The 14747-nt window shown below is 37.0% G+C and overlaps 1 protein-coding gene across 1 annotated transcript in view; it reads right to left on the reverse strand.

Moving 5' to 3' along the window:
• The window catches only part of RANBP17 (RAN binding protein 17), a 312972-nt gene that overhangs the window by 275990 nt on the left and 22235 nt on the right, over nt 1-14747 (reverse strand). The window contains exons 9-12 of the mRNA XM_006148371.2: nt 12209-12328; nt 10186-10332; nt 8685-8857; nt 5418-5611 (exon numbers count right to left, since the gene is read on the reverse strand). Coding sequence (XP_006148433.1) covers nt 5418-5611; nt 8685-8857; nt 10186-10332; nt 12209-12328 — 634 coding nt within the window. The remainder of the gene's footprint in view (nt 1-5417; nt 5612-8684; nt 8858-10185; nt 10333-12208; nt 12329-14747) is intronic.

Consider the following 14747-nt stretch of genomic DNA (forward strand, 5'->3'; position numbering starts at 1 on the left):
AAAACAATACATTTACTTCATAAAATAGTATACTGATATCTTATGACATTTACTACATGATCAGCATTCATCTTAAGTATTTATCTACCCAAGAGAAATCAAAATTTAGGTATATACAAAGACGTGCCAACAAATGTCCATAATACCATAATTCATAATAGCTAAAAGCTAGTAGTGTAATTAAAATGTCCATCAACTGGTAATAGATAAACCACAAGAAAGCCATACTATGGAATATGATACAGCAATAAAAAAGAATAAAATATTAATACACACCACATATATGAATCTCAAAGCTATTATGCTAAGCAAGTGAAGCCAAACATAAAAGACTATTTATTATATGACTGCATTTATATAAAAATCTACAAGAGATAAACCATGGTGACAGAAATCAGACCAGTAGTTGCTTGGACCACATACTGGAGGAGGAACTCAAAGGGTATGAGAAACTAACAGAGTGAAAGCAGTGCTCTCTATCTTGAATGTGGCGGAATGTATAACTATTAAAATAATTACATGGTACACACAAAAACAAAACAAAGAAAAGAGAGAGTTGCAATTCTGACCACAGAAAAAGGGTTCGCTCAGGCTATGGAGAGCTCCCAGAAATCAGTAAGGAAAAGGACTAGCAACCCAAAAGAAAAATGAGCAAAAGAAATCCATAGTCCCTTTACAATAAAGGAAGACCAAATGGCTATTACACAAATTTCAGTAATATTTAAACTAACTGATAAGAGAAATGCAAATGCTAAGTTATACTGAGAAGTCACTCTTCACACACAAGATGAACAAGCATTTAAAAATGTGGTAATATTGTCCTATGAAGACTACATGGAAATAATCTCGCAGACTGCTGGTAGACAAGTAAATGGGTATAGTCCCTACAGAAAACAATTTGCTTATGTTTATAATATTACACCACTAGCAATTCCATTTTTGGATATTTAGCTTAAAAACTTGCATACATAAAATGACATGCACAAAGTTAACTGTACAGTAATACTTTTAATAGGAAAAGAATGCAAACAACTCAAATGACTGTCAACAGTGGAAGGAATGGTTAAATAAATTATGATACATTTTTAAAATAAAATATTATCTACAAAAATAAGTTTTCTACTGATTTGAAAATGGCTATACAACATACCATTGAATTTTAAAAAGCAAAGAATACAACAGTGAGTAGAGCATGCCATATTTTATGTAAATAGGGGAAAATAAGAATTTATATACTCATAATTATTTATATAATTATTTATACCAAAATTTTGGAAAGATACGTAAAACTAGTAAGAACTGTTATTTGCTAGGATGAAGAATAGACAGAATATAGCATTAGAACAGAACACACAGTAATTTTTATTTTATTCTTGGACCATGTAAACTGTCCTCTTCAAAATATGAGGGAAATTAATTAAAATCAATTTTAATATGAAAATAAGAGAACAGACATACAAAAATGATGGACAAAGACAGGTTATGAACTTGGAGATGATATTTACAATTCAAAAATCTAAATAATTAGTGTCAGAAATATATAAATCAGTTAGAGAAAGACAACCAGTGGTTTTGGGGAAATGGACAAAAGACATGCATGTATATATTTCACATAACTACAAGTCAATTAACATACAGTGTTAAATAATCCGGGAGGATCCAGGTGACGGTCCAATGGTGGCATAGCTGGGTGCACCTCCCAGGACCGCCTAAGGTACACCACATCACATAGATGTGCCTACGATATGGGCCAGCTGAGGTTGGGGGTGGACTGAGGTGTGGGGACTCCGTTGAAGAGTCTAGTTTTTCTTTTCTTTTTGTGTGTGTGTGTGTGTGTGTGTCTTTCTCATGTTCTCATGCAAGAAATAAATAAACACTTAAAAAAATCAGAGGACTAAGACACCACAATACTCATAAGGTATACTGTCTCAATGAGACTGGCAAAAATTTAAGTCTAGGCCCGCCATGGTAGTGCATAGATAGAGCCACTGTTAGGAGGTGAAAGTCCAGGAGGCCCAGGTTCATATCCCAGTGCACAACTGCACACACCTGTAATCTGGCTAATTGGGATGTTGGAGAAGGAGGTTCATGACACAGTGAGACCCTGTAATCCTATTTAAAAAAAATGCCTTTGTCTCTGTCTCTATCCCTTTTCCAACTTCTCCCTACCATCTCTCATAAAGGGGAAAATAATTTGTCTAACAATAAGAGCTGTTGGTGGGGATCTAGGTCAGCAAACTATAGCCTATGGAACAACGTGTTCTAGCAAATAAAGTTCTATTTGCAACATGGCCACACATACAGTCTCTGGCTGCTTCACGCTTCAAAGGCAAGTTTCAAAAGAGTCATAAAATAATTATTTCTGCCACTTTATGAAAAAGTTTGCTAATTTCTGATAGACATCAATGGGAACTCTAGAACACCATTGGTCAGATGTAAACTGGTATAATCAATCTGTATTATAAAACAGTTCAACATTGTTTAGTAAAGCTCACTATATAATCGATATATACAACGATCTTTACTTAAGCACCAACTGTATAAGCAAATATTTGTTGACAAGAGAATTTGTAAATATACTGTGGTATATTTAAACAACATAACAGCGCATGGCAGTGAGAAGGAAGGAATTATAGCTGTATGTATCAGCATGAACTTGCATAAAGGCAACACTAAGAAGTAATAGTAAAGTAAGCCGTATAGAATGAATACAGTAATATTCTATTTGTATAAAAGTTCAGAAACATGACAGCCATGTATTATTTTTAGAATACAAACATAAACAGTAAAACTAGGAAGAAAAGGCATCAATTGATAAACACAGAAGTCAAGACCGTAAGTATTTCCTGCCACTATGAAGGGCGGATTTGGAAAAGCCACAAAGGTGCTACAAAGATCCTGGCACTAACCTACTCTCTAAGCTAGCTGATCATGTCTGTTACTGCCAGTCTCTGGGTCTCCATTTACTTAATATTCTTTGGCATATATTTAATAATTTTAAAACTCTTAAAAATCAGTAACAAAAAAGTTAAATAGAGAGACATCATTTAAAAAATATTAGTTCTCTCTCATTTAATTGATAAACAATGAGATCTTACTAAAAGAAAGAGCACTGAAACTAGACAAGGTTAGGTACTCCACTATCCAGCCCTTCGACAGTATTATCTGACCTAAAGAAAGACACGTAGATTAAAAAAATGAAAGGCATTTTTTAAAAACCACGCAAATGAAAAGAATAATCTCTTCAAGAATGTTTTTAAAAGAGTTAATACAGGAAATTATTTTAAATAAATTTGAGGATGATCCCTTTATGAACTCATTTTCTAATATGTGATCAAATAAATGATTATGACAAAAAGAAAAACCAAACTCTGGAACTATCAGTATTACTACAGTCCTTTCTAGGGCCAGCCAACAATGTGGTTGTTTAGATGGCTGGATCTCACATGGAAGACTGACCAGTTCAAGGCCCAGACCCAGCCGCTTGAAAAACATGCCAGGTGCATGTGCGTGCATGCACAAAATCCCGAGAGGAGAATGAAGGAGAAAAGAGAGCAGCGTGGCCATCCCCTGGGGGATGCTTTCTCACTCCCACTTCTCTCTCTCTAGAAAGCGTGCATGCCCTATGTCAAATTAAAAGAAAAGTGCCCTCTAGTAGAAATGTATCAATCCAGTTTCATTCTTAAAATGTCTCATTTTAGTGAAACCTGAAAAAAATTTTTAAATTTTTATTCTCTATGTTCCGGAAAGGATTTAAAAGGATAATCAGAAATAAAGGTCTCTCCTCTTTCAATGAAGAATTCAAGACAAAATAATGAGGAATCTGAGAAATAAAAATAATAATAGTGCCACTGTGAAGGACAATACATAAAAGCAAACCATGATGAGGTCTTAGACACTTTAACGGCTGAAATCTGACACCGTGTTTGTGATTAGCTATAGAAAAGAAGGAAACATGATTAGTTAAAAGACAGACATGTTAATAAACTGCTCAAGAATCATCCGCTTTTCTTGATACTAATTTCAGAAAGAAATATTTTCAGTGAACCTTTTTTTGGGGGGGAGGGAGTTTTTTTTTGGAGAGGTTTTGCTATAGGGCGTGTGCGCTTGCCAGACAGACAGAAAGAGACAGAGAGATAGAAAGCAAGAAATCACTGCCCCCCCCAGAGGGGATGGCCACGCCGCAATCCCTTCTCCTCCATTCTCCTCTTGGGATCTTGGGCACACACGCACACGCGCCCAGCGGGAGTTTAAGCCACTGGGTCTGGGACTCAAACCGCCGTCGACTACGTGGGAGTCCAGCGACATAGCCATTATGCTAACTGCTGGTCCCAGGGAGGGAGACTTTTTGCTATAAGGTGTGTGTACTTGCTGGAGAGATAGAGACAGACAGAGAGAAATAAAGTGAAAAATCACCCCCCCAAGAGGGATGGCCACACTGCATCCTTGGGTGGCCACCCTTCTCCTCTCAGATTGTAGGCACGCACGCACATGTGCCCGGTGTGAGCTTGAAGTCACCAGGTCTGGGACTCAAACCGTGGTCAAATACTTGGGAGTCCAGTGATGTAACCATTATGCCATCTGCTAGTCCCATATTTTCTAGGAATCTTAAGAAAAAGAAAATAAAAAATAAACCATTAATCAACCTAAATACCCAGAAGTTTAATAAAGTTTATAGTGTATTAGGGGATGAGGATTGGGAAATATACATTAAAAATAACCTGTTGGGGGGCTAACAGGTGGCATGGTGGTTAAGGGTGCTGGGCTCCTGATGATCATGGTTCGAATCCCGGACCTGGTGATGTGCTTTCTCACTCTCCGTCTCTCTCACTCTGTCCCTCTCTGCTATGTATGTATGTATGCATGAATGAATGAATAAACAAACAAACATAAATATCCTGGAGGGCAGCAGGTAGTATGGTGTGTAAGGGCACTAGACTGCCACATGGCCAACCACAGTTTTGAGTCCTGGATCTGGCAGCTTGCTTTCTCCCTTTCTCTCTTTCTTCCGGTCAAATTAAAAAATAATAATTAATAAAGACACATAAATAATTCTTTAAAAATATGAAGTAAAGGGACCAGCAGTTAGCATAATGGCTAAGTCGCTGGACTCCCATGTAGTTGACCACAGTCCAAGTCCTGGACCCGGTGGCTTAAACTCATGCTGGGTGTGTGTGCGTGCCTGCCCAAGATCCTGAGAGGAGAATGGAGGAGAAGGGATTGCAGCATGGCCATCCCCTCTGGGGAGGTGATTTCTTGCTTTCTGTCTCTCTGTCTCGATTTGTCTTTCTGGCAAGCGCATGCGCCCTAAAGCAAAAATCCTCTCAAAAAAATATGAAGTAAAGTTATTAAATAGTGATTAATGATGCTACTTAAATATTCAAATAAATCATAACAGTCACACAAAGTTTACTGACCTTCCTGAATGGCCATATCCACAGTTATCCCAGTAGCTGAATGCAGAAGTTTCTGGTAATCCTGTGCATTCTGGTCAAACAATTGCACAAGGAGAGTACACGTCTTTTCATATTCGCACCTGCTCACAGTGCACAGCTGCTCCAGCTGCTGAAACACAGTGGCAGTGTCATCCAGTGGGTCATCTAAATGATCTCTGCAAACATACAAGAACAAGTTCATGGGGGACATTAGAGTATGAGGTACTTTCATTAACCACATATGAACTTTATGTTAAACAAAAATTCTATTACGGATAAAGAAATAAAGGGCAAATGAATTGGAAGGTAAGAAATAAAACTGTCTATATTAGAAGATGATAAGATTTCATGCATAGAAAATGCCAAGGAAACCATAAAAAAGCTACTAGAGCTAACAGGTGAGTTTACTAAGGTCACAGCATGCAAAGTCAATATACAAAGTCAACTGTATTACTATACACTGTTAATGTACAATTAGAAACTGAAATTTTCAAAAATAGTATCATATAAAAGCACAAGAAAACACAAAATGCTAATTAAATCTAATTAAATGTATACAGGATCTAAAGGCTGAAAAGTACAACACGCTATATAAGAAATCAGAGAAGACACAGATAAAATATATACTTCTTTGTTGACTGAAAGACTCGATATTATTGAGATGTCAATTCTTCTCTCAAATTAATCTATAGATTCAATGCATTCCTAGTAAAACTGCAGCAAGATTTCTTTGAAATTGACAAACTGGTTCTAAGAACTTGGCATAGAAAAACAAAAAAACTAGCCAAAAATACTGTCTGGTTTCAAAGCTTATTGTAAAGCTATAGTAATCAAGAGAGGGTACTGTAGGACAAACAGATCACTGAAAACAGAGAATCCAGAAACAGAACCACAGCAGGTACTCAATTTTTGAACCGTGTAAAGGCAATCCAATGAAGAATAGTTAGATGGCTTTTTCCACAAACGGTGATGGAATAACTGGTGATCCATATGCCCATAAAAAGGTACTTAAGCCATACCTCATGTAATACAAAATATTATCTCAAAACCAATCTTATACCTAAATAGAAAACCCAAAACTATATCAAAAAAGACTGTACTCCTGCTTGGTTTCCCTAAACAAACTTTGACCTCATATTTTTTTCTTTCTTGTTAGGTTACAGCCAATCACAGAAAGCCCACCTTTTTGGGCTGTTTTTACAGCCTACCATTCCCACCTGTAACCAATCCAACTGTTTCTCTACCTCATTCCTCCACTTTGGATTTTCTAAGTCATTTTCTCTTCTCCAGAACTTAAATACCAAGTGGACCACGAGGCTAGCCAGAGTTGTCTGCAACTCTGGGGACAACTACCCAATTTAAATGACATTAAGATTTGCTCAATTAGGGACCAGCTGTTGGCATAAAGGCTATGTTGCTGGACTCCCATGTAGGGGACTATGGTTTGAGTCCCTGGCCTGGTGGCTTAAACTCATGCCGGGTGCGTGTGCATGCGTGCCCAAGGTCCTTAGAGGAGAATGGAGGAGAAGGGAAAGCGGCATGGCCATGCCTCTTGGGCGGAGTGGGGGGGTGATTTCTTGCTTTCTATCTCTCTGTCTCTCTCTGTCTTTCTGGCACGTTCACCTGCCCTAGAGCAAAAACCTCTCAAAAAAAAAAAAAAAAGAATTTGCTTAATTAAAACTCTATTAAATTGGTTGGTTTATTTTTCTTGTAACAACTAGGAGGAAAATAATAAAAACCTTTATCACATTAGGTTAAAGATACCTTAAGTACAATACCAAAAACATAATACATGAAAGAAAAGATGAATTGGACTTCATCAGAATTTAAGACTTCTGGTTTTCTGAAGACTCTAATAAGGAAATGAAAAGGCAAATGATGGTCTGAGAGAAAGTAGTTACAAGACATATATAAGAAGAAGACTTGTGAGTAGAATACACAGACCTCTTGAATCTCAGGGTAAATCATTCAATAAAAAAGGGGCACCAAGTTTAATAGGCACTCTGGCAAAGGATGACATACATAAGCACGTGAAGAGATGCTCAGCATTATTAATCACTAAGAGGTTATAATCGAAACCACAGTGAGGCACTACCATGTATTTATTAGAATGAGTAAAATTTTAAAAAACTGATAATGTCAGGACCAGTGGATAGCATAATGGCTACGTTGCTGGACTCCCACAGTGTCACCCGCTGTATGAGTCCTGGACTCATGCCGGGCGCATGTGCATGCGTGTCCAAAACCCCCCAGAGAAGATTAAAGAAGAAGGGATTGTGGCATGGCCATCCCTCCAGGGGATGATTTCTCCCTGTCTCTGTGTCTCCTGTCCCCAACAGCAAAAATCCCTCTCAAAAAAGAAAAAAACAAAACAAACAAACAAACAAAACCTGATAATATCAAGTACTGGTGAGAATGGATCTTTCACACTCTGCAAGTGGGAATGCAATATGGAATAGCCACTTTGGAAATAGTCTGGCAGCTTCTTTTTAAATTAATTTTTAAAGATTTATTTTATTTATTATTATTACTATTATCATTTTTTAAAATTTTGCTATAAGGCATACACGCACTCCAGAAAGAGAGAGAAAAAGAGTAAGAAAGCAAGCTGCCAGGTCTGGGACTCAAAATGTGGTCACCCACATGGGAGTACAGAGCTTCAACCGCCATGCCACCTGCTGGCCCCTTGGCAGCTTCTTATAAAGTAAAATACATACTTACCATGGAACTCAGAAATCCCACACCTAGGTATTCAGCCGAAAGAAATAAAACAAATGTTCACTCAAAAATATGTGCAGGAATGTCTATAGCAGTTTTATTTACAACTGCCAAAACCAGAAGCAACCAAATATAGCCAGAAAATGGAATACTACTTAGCAATGAAAAAGAGCGAAGTACAACCCAAGGGAATCTCAAAAGCATTACACTAAGTAAGAGAAGTCAGACTAAAAAGCAGCAAATTACATGATTTAATTTGTACAACATTCTGGAAAAAGCAAAAACGACAGAGACATAAAAGAGACAAATAATTGCCAGAGGGGGATGAGGAGAGGTCTAACCCAGCAGAATTCTGAGGGACGAGGAAACTATATCTTGATTGTGTGTCTTGATGTTAGTTACATAATTATGTATTTGTCAGAACTTACAGAAATGTACAATAAAAAGGGTGAATTTAAAAAATATACTTCAATCTTAAAAAATTACAAGATGCAGAAGATGAAAATACAGCAGAAACATTTAGTTTAATACCTCACAACTACTGCAACAGATTCCAACCGAGAAGTGATGAAGGCCTTCGTGATTTCTGGTGCATAAGTGTCTAACAAATGAGGTTCAGTGGATTTCACAAAAGGAACGGATGCTACCATCCTTTGCCACAGAGTTAGCAAGTAATGAACACTGTTGGGAGCGAATTCCCAGTGCTGCAAAGAAATAAAGTAAGTGTTATTTTACATGACAGCCTATCTTCCTGAAGTAAGGATTACAGAGCAAAATTATTAAATGTATACTATAAAATGAGCTTTTTTCTGATTTTGTAACTAACGAACATTGAAGACAGGCAATTTTCTAAACACAAGATATAAAGAACAGATCAATATCTCTCATTATTCCACAACCCAGAAATGATCAGTATTACAAAGTAACTGTGTTTCCTTAACACTGTTCAGAATTGATGTGACGTGGAAAACACAATCTCTGCCTCGAATTTATAACAATAATTTTTCCATAATACAAACTGTAAAAATATTTTTGTTTTCACATAGATTTAACTATAGTTTTTCAAGTCATTCTCAAATTACTAGAAATTTAAGTAGATTCTCAGTTTTTATTATTATGAATATTGCAATGGGACCAGCAGATGGCATAATGGTTACGACGCTGGACTCCCACATAGCCAATCACGTTTCGAGTCCTGGACCCAGTAGCTTGAAGCTCACACCATGCATGCTCAAAACCCTGAGAGGAGAATGGAGAAGGGTTGGCAGCACGGTCATCCTCCCTAAAGGGTGACGTCTTCTTTTCTGTCTCTCTGTCACTCCAACAAGAACATATGCCCTATAGCAAAAAAAATCTCTCTTGAAAAAATACAAATAAATAAATGTTGCAATAAGCTTTTTTCCCTAAAACTTGGAATGAACATTTTCAGCAAATACATTGTAAGAAGTTTGCAAATCTTCACTAAGATTGTTTTAATTATTTTCGGTTGAACATCTATTGTACATTTTTACTTACCTGTAGGCTAGTAATGGTAAAATTAGCAATCAGTCTGATAACTTCCGGATACTCCTTCACCATGACCAATTCTCCCAGTTGATAATTTGTCTTTAGTAGATTCTCAGTTTTTATTATTATGAATATTGCAATGGGACCAGCAGATGGCATAATGGTTACGACGCTGGACTCCCACATAGCCAATCACGTTTCGAGTCCTGGACCCAGTAGCTTGAAGCTCACACCATGCATGCTCAAAACCCTGAGAGGAGAATGGAGAAGGGTTGGCAGCACGGTCATCCTCCCTAAAGGGTGACGTCTTCTTTTCTGTCTCTCTGTCACTCCAACAAGAACATATGCCCTATAGCAAAAAAAATCTCTCTTGAAAAAATACAAATAAATAAATGTTGCAATAAGCTTTTTTCCCTAAAACTTGGAATGAACATTTTCAGCAAATACATTGTAAGAAGTTTGCAAATCTTCACTAAGATTGTTTTAATTATTTTCGGTTGAACATCTATTGTACATTTTTACTTACCTGTAGGCTAGTAATGGTAAAATTAGCAATCAGTCTGATAACTTCCGGATACTCCTTCACCATGACCAATTCTCCCAGTTGATAATTTGTCTTTAAACGAGCCAAAAATCGACAAAATTCATGGTAATTACCTGGATCAGACAACCCCTACATTGCAAGAAAAAAAGAAGGGCTTTTAAAAATACCTAAACCAACCTATTGTTAATACAATCAATAAAGTTACAAGGTATTTTATTGTCTCCCAGTTTTCATGGGTACTTATGGTACTTTGTGTCAACTGGATAGAAATAATGTAAGAAAACAAGTTGTTTCTGTTAGATTTAATGTTCTTATCCATGATTAATAAAAAAGAATCCAAAGTAGAGTCTTTGGAAGTAGCCTCACACCGCAACAACTAAATCATAATGTGACATCCTATCTTATTACACTCAGTGTGTAATAAAGGTGTGTGTGTAGGCGTGCATACATTGTGGCTTAGACAGAAGGCAATAAAGGATCTGAGAAAGATTTAAGATGAAAAATAAGAACGGGCTCTTAAAATTTTGGAAAAGAGTAATAGCAACTGAACTTACATTAAATGGTGTATGTATCCACCCCCCAAAAAAATAAATTTCTTGTCATTCAACAAATCATTGAGGCATTGTGCCCTTAAGCAACTGTCTCTAAGTGGGCAGTCATTCAACTCACATTGCAAATTACTCCAACGGAGGGAATGAAGTTCAAAATACCCACAAACTACACAGGTCACTTTCAGGGAAGGATAGGTTAAAAGAAAAAAAAAAAAGAAAGGTCTCCCCAGTTGTCTGTGGTCTCCTTGAAGACAAGGCACATATGTGGCTATCTCTACAATTTGAGTATTTTGCACCGTAGCTGGCATGAAAACAATTCAAAAAGCATCTGCTTAATTTAAAAAGACTTTCTATGAAATTTCAACCAGGAGCTCCATGAAAGTATATAAATTAGCATTTAATTATTAAGAACGAATTATAAAAAAGACACTTTGTAATCACAGATCTCATAATAAATGTGTACTAAGTAATATAATAGACTAACTTTCACATTCATAAACTTTCACAATGAGGATGTTGGAAGATCATTTAGAAGAATTATCTAACATTAGCATATTATCTTATATATATTAGTTGATGACAGTAAGTTAAACAATTAAAAAATTAAAAATATCTGAGTAAAATTCTGTTAATCAGCAGAACAGGTAAATTTCACAGCTGTTCTAATACTGAAAAGACAAAACAAATCCATAATAATCCATAAAATACTCCTGAGACTACTCTACAAAAGTTGATTTTTGTAAAACAAGCACATTTTCTTTCTGTAAAAAGATACTGTCTACCCAGAAGTTATTAATAACCAAGAGACTTAAACCTCCTTAAATTATCATTTAACTTTTACTTACTTTTATTCATATCTTATACAGATATTTAAAGCCAAAAACAACATAAAAAGTGAAACAAAACATTTTATGTAGGCATCCAAAATCATTCACTAATAATAGCTTTGTAATTCTAGGAAATGAGTCTGGCCACTGAAGCTCTGAAATTAATGTAGAGTCGATTCACAAATAAATCTACAAATTCTTATTTGTCCACAAGGGGGCAAAAGGCATTCTTTCATAATGTAAAGGCACTTATTCCAATATTAACATTTAGATTTATATTAAGTCTTCTAGTTCAGAAGATGAATATAAGCCTGAATCAATCACTTCTGTAGTTTAGAAGTTCAAGAAAAGATATGCAGTACAATGGTAAAAGGAGGAAGCATAATCTCTATTTGTATTTCCCTAAGAAAAAAAAAAAAAAAAAAAAGAGAACAGAAGTCTGTTATGGAAACATCCTTTTTTAAAAACTGCCCATTTCTTACTACAAATGAGACCTAAGGAAGATGAATATGATACTAAATATTTTCTTCCAGAATCATAATAAATTCATGATGCATTTTCTATGTGCCTTTGAGCAGAAAAACGATTTCTATATGCTAAATATTAATTTAATTACTTCATAAATACCTGAGGGTTTTCAAGTATCCTTTTTACTCCCTTAATTAAATTACCAAGGTACTTGGCACGTTCAGGACTGCTAAATAAAGACCTTCTTGTAGAAGCAAACTGAACTAAACAAGAAAGTGCCTAGAAACAACAACAAAAAAATTAATTTCAATTTTAAAAGTAACTACGGCCACATGTAAGGAATACTAACCTTTACATTTAAAATGCATTTAATTTTAATGATAAAAATACATCATATAAAATAATGAATGTTAAACATTACTACTACCATGACCCAAAACCCTTTTACCTCACTATTAAAATCCTTTTTATTCCCTAAGAGAGACTTTTGCTATAGGGCATGTGCCCTCACCAGAGAGACAGAGACACAAAGACAGAAAGCGAGAAATCACCCCTCAGGGAGATGGTCATGCTGCAATCCCTTCTTCATTCTCCTCTCCGGATCTTAGGCATACATGCACACGCACCCGGCGTGAGTTTCAAGGCACAGGGTCTGGGACTCGAACTGTAGTTAACCATGTGAGAGTTCAGCAACGTAACCATTACAGCAACTGCTGGTCCCTAAAATCCCATTTGTATGTGTTCTAATATTTTTCATATATTAAATCTGCCAGAGCAGGGTCTGAACATGCATACATTCAAAAGGTATCCAATTGCTTATGCTGCTCAGCTGTGTGCAGACGTATTTTACTGAAAGATACGGTTTTGTGGTATAACACGCTGGGCAAAGACTGCACATTACATACTGTGGTACCCTACAGTAAGAGGGAAAGAGATCTGCAATATGACAGTCCAGCACATCTTGAACTTATCTGCTCATAGAATATTTTATACCACTCACTGGTTATCTTAAGAAACAGTGTGGAAAAAGCTGCTTTTAGATTTAGATACTTTTAAAAAATTCCTTAAAAGTATGTATGGCCAGGGAACCAGCAGTTAGCATAATGGCTATGTCGCTGGACTCTCACATAGTCAACCGCGGTTTGCGTCCCAGACCCGGGGGCTTAAAACTCATGCCGGGTGCGTGTGCGTGTGTGCCCAAGATCCCGAGAGGAGAATGGAGGAGAAGGGATTGCGGCGTGGCCATTCCCCCTGGGGGGTGATTTCTCGCTTTCTGTCTCTGTCTCTCTCTCTCTCTGTCTGTCTGGCGAGCGCACGCGCCCTATAGCGAAAACCTCTCCAAAAAAAAAAAGTATGTATGGCCATACACCTTCTTAAAGTTTCCAGACAATTTCACCAGTTGGGTTCTTAATTCTGCTAATGGTATCAACTGCGGTCTGATCATTAAGTGAGAGATCCCAAACCGGCAGCTTTCAGGTCAAATGAGCTTACATATGTTGTGTTTGGGTCCACATATTTGCTTACCCACTTTAAGAAAATATTCAGTAGTACGTGCTGGCTGACACAGCTCACTCTGTAGGCTGAAGTCACACTGGTGACCCTGGTTTGATTCCCAGCCCACCTAAAACCCAGCATGATGGCATGTACCTATAGACTCAACTACTCGAAAAACTGAGAAGGGAGAACTGCAACATAGCAAAACCTTGTCTTAAACGAGGAAACAAAAATATTTCAATTAGAGGAGATTTCACAGAAAACATTTGGCTCTTTGACAATAAGAATAGGGACAAAAATCAGAAGGTGCCCCTTTTAGATGCGCTCCAGTTTGCTGCAGCCCACTGTTAAAAACCAAAACCAAAACCAAAATATAAACAATACACAAAAATAACTTCTTAGGAAACTGTAACATGCAGGGCCAAGAGTCCTAGTGTATTAAAACCACCCAGGGTTCTGGGGACAAAAAGCCTGGGTTTGAGTCTGCGTACCACTAGCTATGTTTGTCACTCTAGGGGAAGTCATTTAGCTAGACTGGGAATGTTTTCTGGTCTACCAGGTCTACACAGAGAGGGCACTATTATTACCTTGTAGGGTCACTCTGAAGAGTAAGTGAAATGACAACTACAAGATCTCCAAAAGTACAAAATTCATGGGGAAAAAATGGAATCAAAGTATGAGTTTTACATTGGAGAAAAATAATTTTGAAATCTATACATTTTTCATAGCACGTATTTTCCATGAACTTTTTGAAGACCCTGTATGTTATAGGTAGGGCATTCCCCAAAAATGTTAGCCACGAGTAGTTGTTTTCTACTGTATTCTTTTTTCTTTTTACTTTGTTAAGGAGAGAGGATGAGGGAGGAGTAAAGTGAGGAGAGAGGGAGAGACAGAAAGAGACACAGATATCTTTAACAGGCCTGGCTGTGTCACAATCCTCCTGCCACAGCCTCCCAATTAGCTAGGATTACAGGTGAGTGCAATTGCACCTGGCATATTCAGGTTGTCCTGGCAACCAAACTCAGTCCTCCCATGTGACTTCCAACCTCTCTAACAGTGGCACTAAAATCGAGTGTTGTGACTGAAATAAAGAAGGCTATGGTACCATCTGGAAACATGAGTACACTCATGTTTTGAAACCACTACCTTTAAACCTGAGATTCAAGAGCAGGCTTCTTTTTTTTTTTTTTTTTTTAAGGGGGTA

This window comes from Tupaia chinensis, unplaced genomic scaffold (assembly GCF_000334495.1).
Source record: "Tupaia chinensis unplaced genomic scaffold, TupChi_1.0 Scaffold000234_1, whole genome shotgun sequence".
Classification (NCBI taxonomy): domain Eukaryota; kingdom Metazoa; phylum Chordata; class Mammalia; order Scandentia; family Tupaiidae; genus Tupaia; species Tupaia belangeri.